This window comes from Tursiops truncatus, chromosome 1 (assembly GCF_011762595.2).
Source record: "Tursiops truncatus isolate mTurTru1 chromosome 1, mTurTru1.mat.Y, whole genome shotgun sequence".
NCBI classification, from domain to species: domain Eukaryota; kingdom Metazoa; phylum Chordata; class Mammalia; order Artiodactyla; family Delphinidae; genus Tursiops; species Tursiops truncatus.
The window spans coordinates 145,892,449-145,915,248 of NC_047034.1; the positions used below are offsets into that span (position 1 = coordinate 145,892,449).

At 51.5% G+C, this 22,800-nt stretch overlaps 2 protein-coding genes and 1 long non-coding RNA gene across 3 annotated transcripts; 2 read left to right on the top strand and 1 right to left on the bottom strand.

Moving 5' to 3' along the window:
• Nucleotides 1-1,703: 1,703 nt before the first annotated feature.
• On the bottom strand, nt 1,704-7,240 carry TSPAN1 (tetraspanin 1). Its single transcript, XM_033867331.1, has 8 exons — nt 6,354-7,240; nt 5,857-5,921; nt 3,271-3,477; nt 2,984-3,058; nt 2,786-2,884; nt 2,551-2,706; nt 2,368-2,451; nt 1,704-2,180 (listed from the first exon to the last, which is right to left on the bottom strand). The coding sequence occupies exons 2-8, from the start codon at nt 5,911-5,913 to the stop codon at nt 2,133-2,135; spliced, it is 726 nt and encodes a 241-aa protein (XP_033723222.1). The 5' UTR covers nt 5,914-5,921; nt 6,354-7,240; the 3' UTR covers nt 1,704-2,132.
• P3R3URF (PIK3R3 upstream open reading frame) lies at nt 3,729-10,113 on the top strand. Its single transcript, XM_073790376.1, has 3 exons — nt 3,729-4,250; nt 9,559-9,704; nt 9,990-10,113. Exons 2-3 carry the CDS (start codon nt 9,560-9,562, stop codon nt 10,031-10,033), a joined length of 189 nt encoding a protein of 62 aa, XP_073646477.1. The 5' UTR covers nt 3,729-4,250; nt 9,559; the 3' UTR covers nt 10,034-10,113.
• A 7,093-nt stretch (nt 10,114-17,206) lies between these two features.
• Nucleotides 17,207-20,991, top strand: LOC141276154 (uncharacterized). The gene is made up of 3 exons (XR_012325236.1): nt 17,207-18,750; nt 19,323-19,421; nt 19,517-20,991. It is a non-coding gene; the product is annotated as an uncharacterized lncRNA (long non-coding RNA).
• Nucleotides 20,992-22,800: the final 1,809 nt, after the last annotated feature.

Consider the following 22,800-nt stretch of genomic DNA (forward strand, 5'->3'; position numbering starts at 1 on the left):
GAGATAGAGCTGAATGGGCATCATTCAGGAAGTGAGGACTGGGCTGCCGGTGGAGACATAGGAACAAGGATGTCTATGGTCCTTAGGGTACTTTGTATGCAGACTCCATATCTGGGCATTTTTCTGGAGAAAAGCCATCATTTTCATCAGATCACCCAACCAGTGATCCAAAGAAGTCAGGAAGATCTAAGTTGGTCACGCTAGCACCAGAAAATGGATGAGATTGTCCAGAGGAAGTGGTTGAGATAGCCCAAGGCACAGGGCATGACATTTAAGGAAACTGTGAAGGACTTAGGTTCCAGAGAGTAAGTGTAGGACACTTGGAGAAGGGGTCTGCCTGCAGAGCCCTTGCAAAGTGAGCCTCATGAGCTCCTTATATAGAGCCTTGGCCAGGGAGGCAGGAGCTGGCTGGAGCTCTGCCCTGTCACCAGCTCTCTGCCCTTGCCTCTCCAAGCGGTGCCTGGAGCCCCGCTCGGCGATGGCACGGGTGGTGTGTGGCTTCAGTGTTTGCTGGAGGTAGAGATAGCGCTTGAGGTGCCACAACAGCCAGGTTGAGGAACAATTAGTTCATAATGAGGTGGAGGAGGCCCACCCAGGGCAGACAAATCCCTTGTAGCCTCTATACAGGTGCCTGGGGGTGGGGTAGTGTGAGAGGCATAGAAAGGTGGTAAAGGTGGGAGGGGGCTAAGTGCTCTACCTGCCCATCCTCCCAGCAGGCTGCTGATCTGGGCCTCACAGACCAGCTCTCAGGCACTGCACTGCACCGGCTAGGTCGCAGTTCCTTTTTGGATTCACGAGGGGTGATGGATCTGGGTTGCCCTAGTAAAACCGGGGAAGAGGAATCCAGGGCTCAGAGGCAAGCAAGGAGGACTGGTTTGCCAGGCTGGGCTTCGCCTGGTAGTAGACACCATATCCTCTGGCCACAGCCTCCCACCCTAGTGCTATGTCTCCTGCAGCAGCAATCAGATCTATGTCTGGGACATTCTGGCCTAAATGTAAGTCATGTTCCCATGTCAGCCAGGATCCCACCCGGCTCTGGAGTCACATGTCCCGGACCCACATCCAGGCTCAGCTCTTCATGGGAGGTTGTGGGCCTGGAACAAGTCACTTGGCCTTTCTAGGCCCAGTTTCTGGAACATGGGGGTGGTTAAGACTCGATAAGAGATCAAATCTATAGAGCCCTGGGCAACAAAGACCGAGAGTAAATGAAATTCTTTCTGAAGTCCCCAAAGCAGGGACAGGTCGGGGGCTGTGCCTGCATGAGAAGGGTAGGCAGCTTGGGTCCCCTGATGGGGGCTTCCGGAGGGCTTCCCAGAGCCTAAGGAATGACCCTCTTCCATCGCCCTGGCAATATTTCGGCTCTCCCTGCCCCCACTTGGGCACAAGCTTTTTATTTTCATAGCTTTCCAGCCCAGTGCTCCTACCCAGGAGAGGGCAGTTTCAGGCCAAAGTCCTCCCACATTATAGGACTGCAGACTGGCTCAGCCCCTGCTTCCTCCCTCAGTGTCCTCTTGGCCATCCTTGCTAGGCTCCCTCCCAGGCCTGGCATCCGAATGAAGGTGAGAAATAGCCACCCACCTCCGTGCTACTTCCATTCTGCTACATTTCTGGGAGCCTTCTGAGTCAATAGCCCCACAGGAATCTGAGGCCTGTTGAGGCATGATGGGTCCCTCTCCTGAAGGATACACGAAAAGAGTCCAAATGGAAACATTTTAATGGGTTTTTGAGTTCTGAAGTGCTTTCTACACATCTGCCTGGTGACTGCTGATTTTGCATATGCTCGTGTTGTCGGTGCAGTGCCTTTAATCCCCCCTGTGGAGTACTGGGATCACCAAGAGCACCCCACCCCCCTGGCCTGAGAGGGTATCAAGGGTTTAAGAAACAGACTGGAGGAATGGGCAAGAGGATTGGCTACCTTAGAGGCTCTGAAATAGGTGGACCCCAACATCACCAATGGAAGGACAAGTCTGGCACAGGTTCAAGGGGGTGCTGCCTATTTGGCCCCAGGCCCACTCCAGCCCAAGTGACACTGTTAGATCCTGTCTCCACGCTGATCACTGCCTCTTGGCAGTGCTGGGGTGCCCCTTCCCAGTTCCTGTATGGCAGCAGCAGTGGCGGAGGCAGAAGCCGACTTATTTCAGATTGCAGTACAGATACATGGACACAATCATGGCAGCCAGCTGATGAGAAAGGAACAGGCAGAGAGGAAGAAACATGATCAGGGTCCTTAAGCTTTAGTCCCCTGGCCCCCAGACATTCAACATGAAGTTTTGTTAGAAGTCTGTCTCTTCCAGAAAGGCCTCAGACATGGATCAAGCAGCCCTGAGCCCATGGGGATATCCTGCCCCAACCTCCTCCCCTCCTTACCTCTAAGCCCCCAATTCCAGCTGCCACACCACCCACGGTAACTGCATTGGTTCTGATGTCATACAGAAGCTGATTGAAGCAACCCTTGGAGGGGAGAGAGCATCTATAGTCAGCAGCTGCCCCCACTCACATTCAGCTCTCCGGGGCCATTAAAGCAGCCCAACCTCCCAGGCCAACCTATACCTCTACTTTCTGGTTCTGGGCCTCGACACTAGTGCAGGGTTCCACAAATGTGCCATTGTCACGGTCAAAGCAACAGTATGGGGGAAAGACGTTGTTCTCTTTTACATAGGGAGAGTCCTCAAAATCTGTGTAGTTGGTGAAGCCACAGCACTTGAGCTGAAGATGAGGAGAAGAGATGGTCAGTGGGGCCTTGCTTATTTCTCCTCACCCCAAAATCTCCCCCAGCCCACCTTACCCCTTCCATGGTGGAGTTCCACACTTGGGTGAAGTCTTTTTGGGAACCGTACTCTTTCTTGATGGTGGGCACTACCATCAACGTCAGGAAGTTCTCAGCCTGGGTGGGGAAAGTCAGTGTTTAGGGCCTGGTAGGGAGGGTGGCCATTCGCAGTGCTTTGCCCAGTTGTTCCCCCCTTGCCCCATCCCCGCTCCTCACCACTGTGGTGTACACCAAGGCAACCACGGCAGCTGCAACCTCAGCAATGAAGATGACGAGGAGGATGAAGAAGAACTGAGTGGAGAACAGGGATCTTGAGTTTTAGGGAGAGACAGTCCCTCATGCATTCCTTGCCCTAACCCACCCCCACATGAAAACAAGTCAGGGGCCCCACTGGCTGAGGCCCCTGGAGTCCAGAGCAGGGCTTGGGGATCCCCAGGGCCTGGTGTCAAGGGTGAGGGACCCTGGGTCTCGGTTACGGGCCTGTGGAGCTGGGTTTGACACACCATGATGAGGGCGCACTTGTTCTCAGTCTGAGCACCATAGCAGCCCAGGAAACCAAGAGTGAGGAGCACAGCGCCAGCTGCGATGAGGAAGTAGCCCACGTTGACAAACTGCATGGCACTGGATGATAGTGGCCCGAAGATCTTCATGAAGGATGTTCCGTCGACTGACACCCAGATGCCCACTGCCAACAGGGCCACACCACACAGCTGGAGACAGAGAGGCAGGCCTTGAAACAGTGCCGTCAAGCAGCTCCCTACCACGCAACTGAGTGAGGGAGATGGGAGACGAGAAACTTCCCCCTTTATTGACTATGGAGTCTAAAAACTCATCCTGTAGGGAGGAAAAACATCCATTAGAGCCAGAAAGATGGGAGCTGGAACATCCATAGCCAGCACCAGGCTGCACACCTAGGCAGATATAAATGGGATCAGGGATTCCAGAAATAGCTGAAGGGTGGGGGGAGGGGCAAGGCTTTCCCTCTCTGTTGCCAGGGTCATGCCACATAGCTAGGGGTGAAAAAAGTAGGTGAACATCCCCCCCAGCAGCTTCCCCCTCCCCCCCGCTCCCCTCTCCATTCCCCCCTCCAGGTGCCTGGAACGACTGTCCTCTGATAGGTGGAAACAGGGGGGTGGGAGCCTTGAGCAGTCTCCACAGTCACCATAGCAACAGAGGCATGGCTGAGGTTTACACCTGCTCCCAACATTGGAGAGGGCGGTGGTGAGAAGGGATACCCACCCCAAGGCCCCATTTGGCTTCCCTCCAGAACCAGCCTAGACTTCTCCTTGCCACCCAAGTGGAAACTGAGGCACCAGAGAGGAAGTACAGCCAGAGCTCTTAGGGGCTCTCTGGCTCAACCCCCAGCTCAGAGGGAATCCTGAAGCCTAGACTGGGGAGGAGGGCACTGCCCAGTTCCCACAGCTTAGAGCAAAGCCTTGCTGATCCAGAGCTTCAGTGGATAAATCAGCCTGACACTGCCTAGGTAGGTGTCCAGTCCCTACTTCCCAGCTATGGAAACTGAGGCTAGAACCAGGAGTGAGGTGGCAGATGGTGGGTGGATCCCAGGCATGTTTGCCCAAGGACAGAAAGCTGGGCTTTTAGCCTACAGGGTCAAATTTCAAGGAGTCTGAGGCCTGCCCTGCCCAGTCTGGCGAGGCAAGGGCAACAGAAGCAGAAACCAAACCAGATTTGCCTTTAACCCCCTCGGGCCAGAGCCCCTGCTCTCCAAATCCCTTCAGTCCTGTTGCCTTCTTCAGATACATGGATAAAGTCTAGTTCCCTGAAACCAGAGGAAGCCCAAGGCACAGACCACATCGGAGTCAGAGTTTACTCCCCCCCAGCCCAATTTCTCCAAATTCATCTATACTTCATGTCTCCATTTCCTCCCCATTCACTCACCCTAACCCACTCTCATGTGGCGCCAAGGTCTCTGGTGACATGTGTTTAGTCATGGGTGGATCCTCTTTGACCTCCCTGATAACCTCGCTCGCCCTCCTGGTTTGCTTCCTGCTGCTCTTTCTTCATTTGCTTCCTGGTGACCATTTCCCTGTTTATCCCTTGTAAGCTGAGTTTCCTGGAGTTCACTCTCCCTGAGTGGTTTCACCCCTCCCATGGCTTCAACAATCACCTATGGGCACATGACTTTCAAATATCCTGAGCTGCAACCCCACTGGGTACACAGCTGCCTGTGAGATATCCCCCAGGTTGTTCTTGCCAGAGACGTGGTCATCATCTCCAAGATGATGTCTCCCTTGCCCCTTCTTCCATCCCTTAGCCACCATCCAAGGGCTTTGTCCTTTGTCCATTTTGTCCATTTCTGCCCATCTCTAGGGTTCATGCCTCATTGCTCAGCTTCCTCAAACATGCCCTATATAATCTGTTCCTGGTTTTCTGAACAATATTTGATTTCATTGCCTTTGGGCCTTTCTGCATGCTTTACCAACCCCCTCACTCAGTGCAAATTCCTAGCCTCAGCTATTTCCTCCTAGAAGTCTTCTCTGACCAGGCAGGGTTCAAGCCCCTCCTATGGACCCCTGTGCTAAGACCACGTATACTATGTCAAAACTGTCTGCCTATCTGACCGGCTGGACCTGAGATCCCCAAGGGCAGAGAAAGGGCTTGCTTACCTGTCACCCCAGCACTCAGCACAGGGTCTTAGGCAATGTGTTTGTTGAATGAATAAGGGCTGCTTGCAGCTGACACTCTGCTCCGATGTCTCTGGGCCTTCTGTGCTTTTGGTTCCCCATCATACAGAGGCCACTGAATTTCCTTCCACACGAGGTGACCTTGGGCAAACCCCTTCCCCTCACTGGGGCCCCAGCCTGTTAGCCTACTCTGCCCTGCTGTAAGCCTGCCTGAGCTGAAGCTTCCTGGAAGGGAGAGGATGCCCCTAACCTTCTCCACCCCAACTGTGTGGCAGCCAGGCTGCTACTGGGACCAGGACTCAGCATTTGGGAAAACTTCTGCACCTCCTCAACTTGCAGGAAGAATCTGGGCATAGCAGTCTCCTCTTCCCCAGTTCGGGCTCTGCTCAGGTTAAGACCTACTCCTATAGGGAACCCCAAAGAGCCCATAACCCCCACACTTACAAAGATGAGCATATTGAAGAGGATCATCATGGTCTTAATGAAGTTGAAGCACTGCATGGTGGCTCCTGGGAGGCAGATGTGTGTGTTAGGACCTTGCTCCCTGCCCCCACCCCCAACCTGGGCTGACACACCAGACTCCAGCATCCTGGACTCACATAATCACCAAGCTTTTCCTGCATCTGGACTCTGACACCTCAGGACTTTTCCCAATTGCCATCCTGACGCTCCTATCCCTCTGTACTGCCCAGGCCCTCTACCAACACCTGGCACTCTGAAATCCTAACATCCCAGGTTCCTCTACTGGCACCCCAAGCCTGACTCCCACGCTACAGGGTCACTCCATGCCCTTCCCTGGCACCTGTGTATCCTGGGCTTTCCACTCCCCCCGAAACCAATCCTAGACTCTTCCAAGACCCTCCCCATGGCCCTTCCAACTCCCCAAACCTGTTTCCAGATTGATTTCACTTCACGGGATAGTCTCTATCCTATGCCATCACCTGTTCAGGGTTCTTGGTAGTGAGTTCTGAAAGAGGGATCTGCTGAGGCTCCAGAGGGAACTGCAGCTCCGGGGAACTGCCACTGAGTGGGCAGGCGGGGAGACGGAGCTGGCTCTCACACAACACTGCTCACCTGTGGGCGGGGCAGGTGCTTTAAAGGCCTCCTTCTGCCCGCCCGCCTACCCCACACGCAGCCCGTCCGCCTCCTCCAGCGCCTACTGCCCCCCTGCTGCCTGGCGCTCTGTCCTCACAGCCCCAGCCGCCTCGGGGCTCCTCCTGGCAACGCCAGCCATGGGCAACGCCCCTCCTGACCTGAAGGAGAGAGAGGTCTGGGGGTGGGGCAAGTGGCCTCCTAGAACTGTGTGCCCTCCACCACGGCAGCGCGCACAGGCGCTTCCTACCCTGCACCTGCTGATACTGTCGTACACACCCTGCATGCTCGAGGCACGCACATCTGCCCAAGCTGTATATTCAGACACACACACACAAACACCTCCTAGTGCTCTCGAATGCACACTCACACATGCACACACACACTCTGAACTGTGTGGACTGACTCCCAGCAACAATCAACAGAGCAACATCTGAAGTACGTACTGAAACACTCTCTCTCTCTCTCTCTCTCTCTCTCTCTCTCACACACACACACACACACACACACACACACACACACACACACACTCACGCAGGCATGCCCACACATGCTTTCAAGGCAACGGCCAAGGCTTGGAGTTTTCTGCCCCCTCCTCTGAGTGGCAAACGACTCCTAATCTTCTAGTCTTTTTCTCTCCACAAAACTTCAACCCCACACCACTGTAAAGCAATTATACTCCAACAAAGATGTTTAAAAAACCCAAAAACATTCAACCCATCTTTCTCCTCCCCTGAGTCTTTCCTCCTCACTCTTCTCCCTCCCCACCCTTTCTCTCTCCTCAGTCCTCTCAGCACTCTGCATACACCCCTTCCATTCCTGCCAGCAGGGGGCACCATGGTCACACAAAAGCACTGCCCCCATTCCTCCCCCGACCCCTCCCCACCAAGTTCTACAGCTCGGTAATCCCCATCATCGTCAATCCTTCCGGGGCTGCTGGTCCTGGAGGTCGAGGTGCTGGGAAAGTTCTGGCTTTTAAGTCACTCAGACCAAGTGCTTGAATCCTGGTTCTGTTGCTTATTAGCTGTGTGACCCAAGGGGCATTTCTTAGACTTGGGTTTAAGCCTCTGTTTCCTGGTCTGTATAACAGAGTAGTTATGGGGTTTTCAAGTGGGATTTAAAATGAGATTTTTCTTCCCATTCTGGGACATAAGGGAATGACCACAGAGTGAAAAGTTCAGCATAAGGAGAGTCACAGCCAGAGGGGGTGTGGGATGGAAGATTTTAAAATTTGTTTTGTTTTTATAATGGGAGGAGGCAGTTGAAGAGACAGGAGAGAGAGGAAGGCTGTTAACACTAACATTTGTACATATCATGTTTTAAATGCATCACTTATATAGTAAGTCTTTTTTCTCCTTTCACAACAATCTTATGAGATAAGACTCTCTTTTCGTCTGCTTTTTAAATATGGGGAAAGAGAGGCACAGAAGGTTAAGTGCACATTTCTGAATGAATGAATGCTTGCAGAATAGCAGGAGTTAAACGTCTGGGCTTTGGGCCTCGGCCATCCCAGATTTGAATCCCTGCCTGCCTCTAATTGTGTGAGCCTAACTGAGCCTCAGTTTCCTTGTACAGTTGATCCTCATTATTCATGGATTCCATATCTGTGAATTTACCCACTCACTAAAAATGATTTAAAACTCCAAACCAATACTCACAGCACTTTTGTGGTCATTCATGGACATGCGCAGAGCTGCAAAAAATTTGAGTTGTCTACCATGCTGAGGTTGAACAAGGGGACGCTCTGCCTTCTTGTTTCAGCTCTCACAATGTAAACAAGTGTTCTTTTTGCGGCCTATTTAGTGTCTGTCATGTTTTTTGCATTTTTGTGCTTTTTGTTGGTGACTTTGCTATTAAAGACTCCCTCCAGCGTAGTGCTGAAGTGCTCTCTAGTGTTCCGAAGTGCAAGAAGGCTGTGATATGCCTTATGAAGAAAATACATGTGTTAGATAAACTTCATTCAGGCAAACGTTGGCCATTTGTTGGCTGTGAGTTCAATGTTATTGACGTCAATATATTTTAAATGAAGTGGCTTTAACAGAAACACAAATAAACTAGGTTATTGTTCAGTTGAAAAATGTTGTGACCAGAGGTTAGTATGAATCTAATCCTGTATTCCTCCTGGGAGCATTGGCTCAATATTTGCTAATACAGTGTTTGTGGTGACTTTATTAGGGCTAACTACCACGAATAACAAGAATCGACTGTATATGAAATAGGAATAATGACAGAATCTCCTTGTAGGGTTGTTGTGGGATTAGATGAGATTATGTTTGTAAAGGACTTGGCACTGTGTTTGGCACACAGTAAGTACTCAATAAACATTGTTAATGTGGATGAGTGAGAAAATGAGGGAGGAATTTTTTTACTCAGAGTTCCTTTTTTCCAAGGGGCCAAGCTGAGGTTTTCTGGCTCTTTGGCTGGACCCATGGAGAGAATTGTGAGGGAGCCTGGCCCCTAAGGGAGGGGCTGGGGATCAGGACCTGTAATAAACAGCATTACTCTTACATAGACTCTGTATGTCATCGAGGCCTCAGCTGCCCTGGCCAGTAGCACCATCAGGCACATGACAGAAGTTCCCTGCGCCCATGGGGCCTTCTCAGCTTGTCTGTGCCCCTTGGCCCCAGGGCTTGTTATATATTTATTTATTTATTATTTATTTTTGGCTGTGTTGCGTCTTCGTTGCTGCGCGTGCGCTTTCTCTAGTTGTGGCGAGTGGGGGCCACTCTCCGTTGCAGTGTGCAGGCCTCTCACTGCGGTGGCCTCTCCTGCTGCGGAGCTCGGGCTCTAGGCACACGGGTTCCAGCAGCTGTGGCACATGGGCTCAGTAGTTGTGGCTCACAGGCTCTAGGCACGTGGGCTTCAGTAGTTGTGGCACACGGGCCCAGCTGCTCTGCGGCATGTGGGATCCTCCCCGACCAGGGCTTGAACCCGTGTCCCCTGCATTGGCAGGCGGACTGCCAACCACTGCGCCACCAGGGAAGCCCGGCCCCGGGGCGTAATTTCCCCCTACCAGAGGCCAGGTATGGGCTGACCTCGGCTCCGGTTTCCCAGGATGTTTAAGTGTAGCCGCAGAAGGTACCGGCAGAAATCCCAAGGCCCAGCTGCCACCACTGCAGCCACCAATCTTGCCACCATGGCCACGGATATCAACAACACCCACACTGCCACCACCAGGGTGTGGATCCTTCCACTGCAAGGTTAGCCGAGGGCCCTGAGCCAGGGTGGGGGGTGAGAAAAACGGGGCCACTCAAGTTTTCCCCACATTAGCCCTGTGCAGGCACTGTGGGGGACACACCTTCTGTGAATTATCACCCCAAAGGTATAGTGGGGTCTTGATGGCAGGCATCCCTCAGGCTGAGAGCCTTAACGGAGGATGTATTGGCTGGAAGTGGAGGGCCTGGGGAAACAGGAGAATCGAGGAGCAGTGGAGCTTCCAGAACTTCTGCCTTCCTCACACTCTTCCCTCTCCTTCCTCTCCTCAGTACTCAGACACCTTTGTCAACGTGGCAGCTTTCTGATCCTCTAGAAATGCCCAGAAACTAGTCCAGAAGCTTGGCTGGCTCCGGACCTGCATCTCCTAAGGGCCACGGGTGGTAAACAGCAGACAAATAACAATCCTTTCTGCTCCAACTCTTTACCCCACTCCAAGGTGTTTCCAGCTGACTATGTAGGGTATAAGGGCAGGGTTGGGACTGAATGCTCCCAGGGATAGGCTTCAGCGACAGCAGCAGGCCTCAGAGTAAGACAGTGGAAGGACAGAACAAGGTCAGCAACACACACCGTCTTTGGCCTCAGCTTTTGATCTGGCCTACGAGGTGGGGGAACTTCCTGCCTTGCACTCCCATCTGCACAGGGAAAAGGATCTCCGGAAACATCTTGGAAGGTATAAGAAGCCAGATCCTTGGAGAGGGAGGTAGAGGCACAGATCAGAAAAGGATAGCATGAAAGACAGATTTCACTGCTCCAGTGTAAACCATGAGTGCCTGAGCGAGAGGTGTATGTGGCTCTGTGTGCCTCTTATGGTCAGTGTTTGTGACACCAAGAGAATGGGGATCTAAGCAGACATGTGGCTGAACGTGCCTTTGCAAAGAATGTGCCTCTATTGCCAGCTGTGTGTGTCAAGGTGTGTTTGTGAGCATACGACCGGGTCGGAGAGAGCGGCATCATCTCCACGAAGAGGAATGAAGGTCAGGAAGCGGGTGCGGGCGGCCGGAAGGAGGAGAGTGTCAGCTTCTGAGCGGGGTGTACCATCTTCAGCCCCACAGCCATTCTCTGAGGTTGGTATTTTCCAGGACTAACAGCTTAGCTGGGGTGTTTGGGGGTGGGGTGAGACTGAGTTAGAGTCCAGAAAGTGGGACTCAGGCCTGGGGATTTTCCACTTGGATTTCCGCATGTGCGCCCATGTGTCATCGGGTGTAACTGAGTTTACGTGGGGTGTGTCTCTATGGAGTTGTGTCTCAGTGGCAGGAAACATTGTGAGGGACTGTGTCTCTAAGGTGTCACTTTATGCACAAGCTAGTGTGTGTCTCAATGTCCTGAGGTCTGGCTCCAGTTCCAGGGCTCCCTTCCTTGAGGGTTGGGGGTGGGAGTGAACACTGAGACCTTTGGCCTGGTCCCCTGGGAAGCCTGTGAGGAGAAAATGAATTCTGTCTGCTTTCATCCACTCCAAGGCTTGCCAGAGACTGGGACCCTGAGAGGAGGAGAGGGGGCAGAGAATTCACTGGCACATCATGCCCAGACAGCACTGGTGGAGGATGAGGCTTCTCAGGGTTTAGGGGGAAGGTGCTGAACCCCAGTCAGAGCTGGAAGCTAGCTAGGCTAGTGCCCAAGGCCCACAGGGGGGCCCACACATATAAAGACACATGACAGGAACACATGCAGACATGTAAATACAACTGGACTCACAGATACACAATGCAACAAATTCACACATGCATACAAGTACATGCCTATAAACATATGTGCACTGACACAAATGCATATAAACCTCTCCACATGACACATGTAACAACACATACCCATGCCTACAAATGAGCACACACACACACACACACACACATGCGTGCTCCTAGACGCAGCACACAAGCGTATAGACACTTGCAATCACACTCATGCAAACCCAGGTACACACACACATACATGCAAACACACTCGCCAGACTTCCCTGCCCCTGCGGCCCTGGGACCCAGAAGAGCCTCCCTCCCCTATATGAGTGTATGTGTGTGTTTGTGTGCAAGTGCATGCATGCATGCATGCCCACACTTGTGTCTGTGTGTATCTGGGTCTGTGAGAGTGTGTGTGCATTTGTGTGTGTGTGTGTGAGTGAGCAGGGTACTGAGCTGTGGGAACCCGATGACATCAGCTCTTCTGGCTATTTTTAGCTTCCTCTGCAATGATGGCTGCTTCACTGCCCCTCCCCCTCCCAGGTTCCCATCTCTCCTCCCCCTTCAGGCTCCCAGCGGCAGCCGCAGCCAGTGGGCACCCACCACCCCAGTCTAAGAGACCCCCCGGTTGACCGAATACAGTTCATTCTCCCTCACCCCAGCCATAGCTCCCTGGAAGCTGAGAACACCGGGCTCCCAGGCCAGAGGAGGAGGCTTGGGCAGTCTGGCAGCCCAGAGAAGGGGCCTGGGTTAGGTGAGCTGACCTGGCCGGTCTCCAGCCCCTAGGGCGCCTCTCCTTCTGCTTTTCAATCTGAAACTGTGTCTTGGTCAGTAGTGCCTGCTGTGTGCCAGGGAGGATGCCAAGTTCTGGGGACAGAGCAGTGAGCATGACAGTGGGCGTTCTTCCTGGCTGGAGTTATGGCTCGGTGGGAGACAGACATGAAACAGAGCACACAGGCACCGCACTGGACCGCGGGGAGGGCTCTGAAAATTGGTAACGAGGGGATTTAGTCTGGGATGATGGTCTCTGTCTCTCACAGAGGTGACCTGAGGGAACCAGAGGGGCACTCCCTTTAACTTGCACCTCGCACCCCAACAACCACACCTCCAGAATCCCACAGAGTACTGCTTCCTTGTCACACCCCACTCTCTGCTCCCAGCACTGCAGCAGCCCACCATCCAAGTGGTGGCCCACTGCTATTTGTGTCTCTCTTTTCTTTGGAGCTTCCCCACAATCGATCCCCAGGAAGCAGTCCAGTGTTTCCCATCTATAGATGAGAAAACTGAGGACCAGAGAGGGGTAGTGCTGGACCACATCCCTCAATGCCTAGAGAGCAGCCCAGGCGAGATGGCAGGCAGGTGGAGGAGGAAGTGGTGGTGGCACCGGTGTAGAAGGAGCAGGGATGAGGTCAGCAGGTGGGAGGGGGAGGACCGCAGCCTGAGGGGCTCGTGCCTGGAGGACGGCTTCCTGCTCTACCCAGCCAGGGCAACTGCTGGAAAATCGGGTTTGGCAGCTTCAGCTAAGCCGCAGGGCTGGAGGAGTGGTCCAGACCACACCTGGGAGGTGGCCTGGGGGTGGGCCCATCCTCTAGCATGGAGTCTGGCCAAATGGTCTCATTGAGGGAACATTTTATAATACTGGGGCCCTTTGGAGTATGTGGAAAATAGCTCTGGGCTGAAGTCAGGAGCCCAGAGTTTCAGTCATTGTTTTGCCCCAGACCCCAGTGTGATCCTTAGAAAGTCCTGCCCCCTTTCTTGGCCTCAGTGGGCCCTTACGGGAAGGAGCTCTAGAGGATCAGTTTCCCCACCCCCAACTCCTGCCCTCCGTGTTTTCCTGGGAGTCTGACTTAGGCACAGGAACACAAAGCCAGTGGGTAGGGGCTGACCAGACAGCCTCTAGGGCGCCAGGCTGGAGGTCCCTTGTCACCAATGGATCAATGGCCGGAAGCCCAGCTCCAGCCCCACAATGCAATACCGGTCACCCCACCCTTACCAGTGCCCTCACCCCCACCCCCACTTCCGGCCTCTGTTCCTTCCTCACCTTCAGGGAAAGCTGCAGGGCTCCCTAGGGAATCTCCCATATCTCCTCCACTGGCTCCCTGCCCTGTGTTTAACCCTCCCCCTCTGCCCATTTGGCCAGGCCAGTCTCCCAGTCAACTTTCTTTTCCTGGACCCGCAGGCAGTCCAGGGAGTAAAGGAAGTTGGGTGGGAGGGCTGTAAAGGAGGCTGCTTTTCCTGCTACCCTCAGATACTGGAGCCTAAATAAGGGGCTTTGGGGAGGCAGGTGGACTGAATGCATGGGCGTAAGACTGGGCTGCCCTGGGCATATCCCACCCCGGGCAGCCCCAGGGGAGGTAGGAGTGCTACCCTTCACCTATCCAGTCATCTTTTTCCTCTGCCTTCAGTGAATTCATAGAAAAGAGCCTAGAGCTGAGACTTGCATTCTCTGGAGAACAAACACAGAAATCCAGGCCAAGTGAATCCTGACTGTTGTCACCATGTCAATGACAAACTCATGAAACACAAAAACCATAAAATTCTGGATGCATAGAATCCACAGTCGCAGAATCTTAGCGTCACAGAATTCTAGCGTGGTGCAATCTGAGTTACAGAATCTTAGAAATACAGAATTCTGGCATCACCGAGTCCCAGATGACAAGGATAGCATAACCTTGAGAAGGAAGTCTTGAGAAGTCAATTAGTAAAGGGTGGATGGCTAAACCAGGGGATTCCCCACTGGGGATGCGCACAGGAGTTCTCACACGAACAGGAAGGAGGAGGCAGAGCCTGGGACACATGAGCTTGGGTGAGGTAACACACCTGCAGTAAACCAGACAGAAGATAGACCTCTTTTGTAAGGACACATTCCTGGTTCCTGAGGATGAGGGGAGTGGAGTGGCAGTGAGGAGAGAAGGGGAACTATATAAACAAATAAAGTGTAACCTGAAGAAAAATTCATCAAGTAGCACAATACACTGGCCCTAATGCGTCCAACTTCCACAGGATTGGGGTTAACATCAGCCCAGGACATTTTCAAAGGTTAGTAGGTTAGTAAGACTCTTTATCACATTAGAATGGTGACCCATGGCTGGCTTTTTTTTGGGGGGGTCAGAAAGGTACCAAACAGAAAAAAGTCTATATACTACACTTTTCTTGGGGCTGCTGGCAGGAGCAGCCTCTCTCCGAAGGGATGCTGAACCTGGAGCAACATGGTGTACACCAAAGCCAGCTTGTGGGGTGGGGTTCAGAGCCCCCAGCAAGGCCCTGGGAGGGGGCCTTGTGGAGGGCATCTGTCTGGGGTGGTGTCTGTTGGGGGCGGGCATCTCTATGGAAGGAGCCAAGTTTGAAGCAGCACTTTGTATGGGGACTCTTGTCTGATTATGGGGTTGGTTACTCAGTAAACAACAGGGATATTTACTTAGTATTTCTGGGAAACTACTGCAAACTCAGGAACCCAGAAGGAGCAGCTCCAGAGAAAGGCAAATTCCAGGACCAGCAGGTCCTGCGCATGGGAAATGGGGCAATGTCAGTTGGAGATTCTCTTGCTCGGCTGCCTGTCCTTGGATTCAGCTCAAAACCTCAGCCTCGACCTCTACCCACACCCCCATTTGCCTCCTTCTCCCTGCCTGCCTTCTGTTCTACCTACCTATACCTGCTGTGTGACCTTTGGCAAATGCTGTTCCCTCTCCAGGCCCCAAACCTCCTTTGCTTTTTTTTGAAGTCTATAATTGGGTCCTAAGTGAAGCTTTTAGTACTTTATAGTGCCGCTTTTGTCCAGATCAGTTTCAACTTCAGATATCTCCATTCTCAGCTTCCAGAGAAAGTGTCTGGAAGCGTCAGGGGAGAATGCAGGGAATAGGGAATAGAAATAATGCTCACATTTGACATGCTATATGTGTCACTGCCCATGATGAGTGTTTTTATAAATCTTATACAATGCCCGCAACCACCCTGTGTATATAAATCATTGCTCCCATCTTATAGATGAAGGAACTGAGGTTCAGGGAGGGTAAATAACATGCTTCACATCATTCAGTAGGGAGCAACAGAAGCGGAATCTCAACAGGTCTGTCTTAATTCTGAGTGCTGTGGTTTCAGATTTCATGCAGCTTCAATAGGTAAAAGGAAAGCCCATGGATGGGAGTTTCAGGGAGAAGTGGTCTCTCTGGCTGGATCTGAAAGGTGATGAGTTGCACTTAGAAAAGTTTGCAGGGCTTCCCTGGTGGTGCAGTGGTTAAGAATCTGCCTGCCAAGGCAGGGGACACAGGTTCAAGCCCTGGTCCAGGAAGATCCCACATGCTGCGGAGTGGCTAAGCCCATGCGCCACAACTACTGAGCCCACGCGCCTGGAGCCTGTGCTCCGCAACAAGAGAAGCCACCGCAATGAGAAGCCCACGCACCACAACGAAGAGTATCCCCCGCTCGCCACGAAAGCCTGCACACAGCAACGAAGACCCAACACAGGCAAAAATAAATAAATAAATAAATTTATTAAAAAAAAAAGAAGAAAAGTTTGCAGTAAGGACTGACAGCTCATGCTGTGAAAAAAGCTGAACTGAGGCTCCTCTTGGGAACCCCTGGGTATCCTGAGCTCAGACTGGAGATAGCTGAGATGGGCTGAGTGTGAGGAGGTTGGCTTGGAGAGTGGGGTGGTTCTGGTCTGATCTTTAGGGTGTTGAGAGGCTGCTGTCACCGTTCCTGGAGATAGTGTGTGCATGTTGGGGAGGGTCTGTGAATGTGGGCTTCTTCGCTTTCTGGGATGGGCTAGCCTCTGCCACCTGAAGCTGGAGCTGGTTGACAGGCCTTTGGGGCCTGGGGCAGGGGACTTTCCAGCTGGGATAGCATGGTGTGTTGGCACTAGTCTCACTGCCTTGAGGGTTCCAGCACCTTTTGGATCCCTGAGACTCAGCAACCTTGCACAGCTGCCTCAGTTAACTGGCTCAAAGGAAGTGGAAGGATTTCAGATGGACACCTAACCCCTGCCCTGTCCAAGGTTGGGTCATCACAGGGGGCTGGGAAATCAGGAAGTCACTGTCTCACAGGGTCAGGACTGGAGGCACCCCGACGGGGGGGCCGGGGGAGGGCAGTCATCTCTTCCAGATCCTTCACTGTAAGGGTGAGGAAAGAGTTTTAGGTCCAGAAAGAGAACAGGACTTGCCAAAGATTGCTTGGTAGACACACCAAGAGAGATGTCAGGGCTAAAAGACAGGTTCAGACTTTGTATACTGGGAGCTTAGAAAGGCAGAGGCACAGACCCCTAAAGGCTTCATCAAAAATGTATACGTGGTTTGAAAGCTGGGCTTAAAGAAAGGACAACTTTTTAACTGATGCAAAGGGATAAAAGACTTTTCCTGGCTGAGAAACACCATGAGCAACGGCCCAGAGGGGACACTGATTGGCTATGTGGGATGAATAAATTGCCCTACAAGGCTGGCCCATGTGGTTGGAAGAGAAGTCTGATGGGCAATAGTGTAAGCCAGGGTCAGGACTTGAGATCAGGACTGTCTGTGCTCTGTGAGTAGTCACAGAGATGGAGGCCGCAGGGATCCAGGGCCCCGAGGCGGTTGGTACGGCAGTCTGAGGAAGACCAGGGCTGGGAGAGTCTTAGCAGCAGGGGTGGGGTCTGCTGGACTCTCACCACCCCAGGGCCCGGTCTGTTTCCTCCAATCCTAGGCTCTGCCCTGACCTCCCTCGACAGGACCCAGGCCCAGCGTGAGGTCGGGCCCAGGTAAGGGGAGAAGATTACACCCCGGTAGCTGCCTTCCCGCCCCAGGTTTTCCGGGCCACTGCGCACACCTCCTCCCTTCAGCAGCTTCCCGATCCCGCCACTGCGGGCGGGGTGGTGGACGGGAGAGGGACGTCCTCGGCTTTAGGGCTTTGGCCGCTGTGAGCCCTCCCAGTGCTGCTGTGATGCAAATCCGCTCCGGATTTATTCCCGGACGTTCTTCCGTAAAGCGGGACGCGCCCGGCGCCAGAGCTTGGCTGGACGTGCCTCCCCCGGCCCTGACCCAAGGGCGCCAGGGCCTAGAACTGGGCGGGGGTGCCTTCCCCGCTAGCCCGGGGATAGGGGTGGTGTTGGGAGTACGGGTGCTGGGCAGCGGCGGCTCCGGCCTGGGGGCGGGGCTGTAATTAACCCGCCGGAACGCCAACGCCGGGTGTGGAGCCGGAAGCGGTGGTCTGGAAGACCAGCAAGAACCCGACTAGGAGTATAGGGAATGGGGAGCAGCTTGGGCAGGCTGAACTCAGGTCCGGGCCTGAGGTTTTTGGTGGAGAGATATGAAGGTTTAGGGCTGGGGAGCGTGTATAGCGCTGGAGATTGTGGGGTGGAAGACGAGGGGGAATACCCGGACCTGTGATGGGCCGCCCCAAGCCTGGCAGGGAAGCCAAAGCTGGAGTTACACCTCGGAGGCCTGAGAGCCTGACACTACTGGGAGGAGGGTGGAGGAGAGGACAGGCGGGAGTAAGGGTGCTGGGTGCTGGGGCTCCAGCTTCAGGAAGCAGACCTGCAGGAATGGTGTGGGCACTTTATAAGGAAACGCTAGCCAAATCAGGATGTATGTCTAGGCATAGGGAGATGGCATCTACTGAGTGCATACCGCATGCCCACAGCAAGGATATTCAACAAACTGACAAAAAGAGGAGTGTGTCTTCACTTTTTTCTTGTTACTTTTATAACCAGAAAAGGACACGACAGCTCTTTTTATTTAAAAAAAAAAAAAAAAAGTAAATAGACCTAGTTTTCAGCCCTGCTAAGCCACTTACTGTTTGGCCTTGGAAAATTTGCTTTAACTTCCACAAACCTTTTCTTATCTGTAAAATAATAATAGGAGAACCTAGGCCCAGGGTTTGTGGATTTGTTTGAGGATTAAATGAGTTAGGACAGCAAAGGTGCTTAGAACAGTGTTCAGCAAGTGTAGCAATGAAAGCTACTTAGCCTAGTTTGGAGGTGAGGGTGGGCATGGGGAGCAAAAAGTCTTCTGGAAGAGTGGAAATCGGAGCTGAGTCTTAGAATATGAGTAGCAGCTTGTCAGTGGAAGAGGGAGAAGAGAAGAATGTTAATGACAGAGGGGACAGCATGAGTAAAAACAGGCAGGGAGAAACAGGACCGTGAATTTGCGGGAAACGGGGAGGCATGAGGCAGGCAGTGGAAAGGTGAGCTGGGGCCAGACTGGGGCAAGGTGGGGCTCAAAGTTACAGAGGCCGGTTTCCCTTCTGAGAGCTGTTGAGTTTTCATCGGAGGCAGGAGGAGATAGGCTCCCACTGGGGCAGTGTGGGCACAAAGAGACCTGTGAGGAGGAGGATAATGGCACGAACTATGCGGCAGCCCTGTGGTGGAAAGAAGTGGATGGATTTGGGAGAGGTAGGAGCGACAGGACTTGGTGATAGATTGAATAAGAGGCATATCTTGATTTCTAACTTGGGTTCCCAGGGTGCTGCTATTCTCTGAGACAGGGATCAGGAAGAGTAAAACATTTGAGGGGAAGCTGAGTTCAATGTTGGACATGCCTTTGACCACACCCCTGGACAGACCCTCAATAATTGGGGTCCTTTCGTCCCACCTGGCAATTCCTCTGTCCATAAGATGGGAGGGGTATCATTAGCACTGCTGGCTGGCTGTTCCCTGGCTGCGGCTGGCTGGAGGTCTGGGTGGGGAGGCTGGGCTGGGGGTGCTGCTACCACTGGGCCGGGTCTGGCGAGCGTTCCTTTCTGGTTCTGGATTGCTAGGCAGTTTCTTTGGGCACAGTCATGTTATAGGAGCTCAAGGACTGAGTTGTCTGATCGTTCCCAAAGAGAGTCCCTGGAGGGGGCCAGTGCTCTGTGCTGTGGAGATTACAGTGTCAATTTTATAGCTCAGGAAACAGGCTCAGAAATTGAGTGGCAGAACAAAGGTCACTGGAAGTGAACAAAGGTCTGTGTGATGTCTTCTCACAGTTCCAGCTGCTGCATCATCAATGGTGACATTTGTTCTAAGAGGGGCAGGGAAACCACCAGAGCCATGGCTCCTTGCGGGAGAAATGCAATCTAGAGGGGGTAAGGGGGATTGGGGGAGGAGGTAGGGAAAGTTTCCTGGAGGTGGTGCAATTTGTGAGGTCATAGAAGCGCAATCTTGTTTTCTGTCTTCCCAGCCAGCAATCATTGACAATCAGCCGTTGCCTGCTGTGAAGGAGACCTTGTCATCTGAGGGACCTCTAGGTAGAATGTGTCCACAGAGCCCAAAAAGTGGCAGGCTGGAGTTCCTGCAGGCATTTCTTCTACCTCGTTCTCTGGCATCCGTCAACCTGAGCATCCCTTCTGCACAGGCACTTCACTGGCAGCTGGAATCCCACTGCCTATTCATTTTCATATCAGCGTTCAGCACAGGTTTCTGTTCTGTTCCCAGGTTTTGTTTTACTTAAAAAAAAAAAATCGTGTGATGAAGTGATGGGTTATTTCTAAGGGAGGACTGACAATTACAAGAAAAACTAATCTTTCTGTGGATGATTGGGGAAAAGTTTTAAGATACAAAAAAACATTGCTAACTTTCATCTGTCACTCATTAAGTGTTTTTTTCCAGGTGTCCAAATAACTGGCATGGTAAGGGGGTGGCTGCATTTTAGGAGCTGAGAAGGGGTAACTTTCCCAAACAATGTTTAAGTAATATTTGATCATTGTAGAAAATACAAGTAAAAAGAAAATAAAAAAATAAAGCATCCATTAAGAGAGAAATACTGCTAACATTTTAAAGTATTTCCTTTCTTTTCATTTCTGGGCATTTCTGGTTTTCTTTTACATGGTTAATATACTGCATAGATAATTTTGTGTCTTGCTTTCTTTTATTTATTTATTTATGCCCGCATTGGGTCTTCATTGCTGTGCGCAGGCTTCCTCTAGTTGCAGCCAGCAGGGGCTACTCTTTGTTGTGGTGCTTGGGCTTCTCATTGTGGTGGCTTCTCTTGTTGCGGAGCACAGACTCTAAGTGTGTGGTGCACGGGCTTAGTTGCTCCATGGCATGTGGGATCTTCCCGGACCAGGGCTTGAACCCACGTCCCCTGCATTGGCAGGCGGATTCTTCACAACTGTGCCACCAGGGAAATCCCGTGTCTTGCTTTCTTATTCAACAAAATTACAAGAACTATCTCATATGATTTAAAACTGTTAAAAAAATGTTTTAATGACTACATAATCTTCTAGTATATGGAGTTACCATGTTTCATTTTACCACTCCCCCCATCCTTAGACGTATAGGCCCTTTCTTTCTTTCCCTCTTTCTTCCTTCCTTCCTTCCTTCCTTTACTCCTTTCTTTCTATTATAAAAATGCCATGATGAAAATCTTTGTACATATATATCTTTGTCCATATTTTGGGTTATTTTCTTATAATTTTTTTCTGGAAGTGGAATTACTGGGTCAGAGGGTCAAAATATTTTTAAGGGGCTTCCCTGGTGGTGCAGTGGTTGAGAGTCCACCTGCTGATGCAGGGGACTCGGGTTCATGCCCCGGTCCGGGAGGATCCCACATGCCGCAGAGCGGCTAGGCCCGTGAGCCATGGCCGCTGGGCCTGAGCGTCTGGAGCCTGTGCTCTGCAACGCGAGAGGCCACAACAGTGAGAGGCCCGCGTACCGCAAAAAAAAAAAAAAAAAAAATTTTAAGGATGTTTTTATTTTTTATTATTTTTTAAAAATTAATATATTTATTAATGGCTGCGTTGGGTCTTCATTGCTGCGCGCGGGCTTTCTCTAGTTGCGGCAAGCGGGGGCTACTCTTCGTTGCGGTGCACGGGCTTCTCATTGTGGTGGATTCTCTTGTTGCAGAGCACGGGCTCTAGGCACGCGGGTTCAGTAGTTGTGGCTCGTGGGTTCTAGAGTGCAGGCTCAGTAGTTGTGGCGCACGGGCTTAGTTGCTCCGCGGCATGTGGGACTGCCACCAGGGCAGTCCCTAAGGATCTTTTTTAAATTGAAGTATAGGTGATTTACAATGTTGTGCTAGTTTCTGGTGTACAGCAAAGTGATTCAGTAATACATATGTATATACGTATTCTTTTTCATGTTCTTTTCCATTATGGTTTATTACAGGATATAGTTCCCTGTGCTATACTAAGGATCTTGATATGAATTGCCGAAATGCTTTCCAGAAAGGTCTTGCCAGTTACACCCCATCACCCTGATATAAACGTACCTGTCTTATGGTATAACACTGAGTATTACCATAAAAAAATTCTTCCAAGTTGATAAGTATCAAACTGGAATCTCATTTTTGTTGTTGTTGCTGAATAGTTTCTTGGAGGCCAGAGTGGCAGGGGTCTACTAGGTTAAAGATTTGGTCCAGGGCTTCCCTGGTGGCGCAGTGGTTGAGAGTCCGCCTGCCGATGCAGGGGACATGGGTTCGTGCAGAGCCTGTGCTCTGCAACGGGAGAGGCCACAACAGTGAGAGGCCTGCGTACTGCCAAAAAAAAAAAAAGATTTGGTCCAGTCTGACTGGTAAATTCTTCCACAGGTCAGACTGTCTCCTTCGCTAAATTTGTGGGGTTTGGCCATTGTTGTGGATATCTGTTGTTTTTACCTGCCTGGAGTTCTCTCCTCCTTGTGGTTACAGTCTCCCAGTTTTCCTTTGGGAAGTTTCCTCCTCCATTTTGGTCCATGTGATTCAAGTGGGCCTTCTCCACCCCCCGAATTCCAGGGATGGGCATTGAGACCCTGGCCTGGCCAGTCATCTCAGTGATTGGTTTAGTAATGGACATTTCACACAAGTGGGGCAATGATGGCCTTTTGCTGGAACACCTGGGGGACAGAGGCCATCTCTCCTATTAGGGGATTGGGGGTAGAGAGAGTGAAGCTAAAGAATGCAGGCCTGCATTTCCAGATAATTTATATATTCAAATGATTCATTTCCTTCGTTCTTTCCTCCAACTCCCCTAGTGTCACTATTCCTCTTTTAGCAAAGGGAATATTATAATTTTTAACAAAGCAATTTTATAAGTTCCTGAAGCAATGGATGTATGTGTGTATACATAATTGAAACTGACCAAATACAAATATATATATATATATATATATATATATATATATATATAAAAGAATGCAGGCCTGGAACTGGCTGGTGGCTGACTTTGCCACTCAAGGGGAGAGCCCGCCTAAGACAGAAGCTAATAGTAGATAAGTGGTGCCCAGAAATGGAGAAGATATACCTGGAGACTTTTTCTGAGCCCCTGGATTCAGCTGTCTGGCCTTTCATTTACGTGAGGCAACGAACACAATCTCCCCTCCCCCTTAAAGGCAGTTTGAACTAGGTTTCTGTTATATGCAATTGAAAAAGTTCTATGGTTTTTGCATGGTGTTCAGAAAAGGCAAAGGTGCCTAAACTGTTACAGAATCATAGGTTCTGAAGGTTGAAGGATCTTCACTGTGTTCTTCATTCATGTTCTATATGCATAT

What these genes read in the sequence shown, in the direction of transcription:
- P3R3URF (XM_073790376.1), top strand. Translation starts at nt 9,560, where the DNA reads ATGTTTAAGTGTAGCCGCAGAAGGTACCGGCAGAAATCCCAAGGCCCA. An exon ending in GTGGATCCTTCCACTGCAAG is followed by an intron (nt 9,705 to 9,989) that starts GTTAGCCGAGGG and finishes TCCTCTCCTCAG; the next exon opens with TACTCAGACACCTTTGTCAA.
- TSPAN1 (XM_033867331.1), bottom strand. Translation starts at nt 5,913, where the DNA reads ATGCAGTGCTTCAACTTCATTAAGACCATGATGATCCTCTTCAATATG. An exon ending in CCCAGAACCAGAAAGTAGAG is followed by an intron (nt 2,452 to 2,550) that starts GTATAGGTTGGC and finishes CTCCCCTCCAAG; the next exon opens with GGTTGCTTCAATCAGCTTCT. An exon ending in CTGGAATTGGGGGCTTAGAG is followed by an intron (nt 2,181 to 2,367) that starts GTAAGGAGGGGA and finishes CTTTCTCATCAG; the next exon opens with CTGGCTGCCATGATTGTGTC.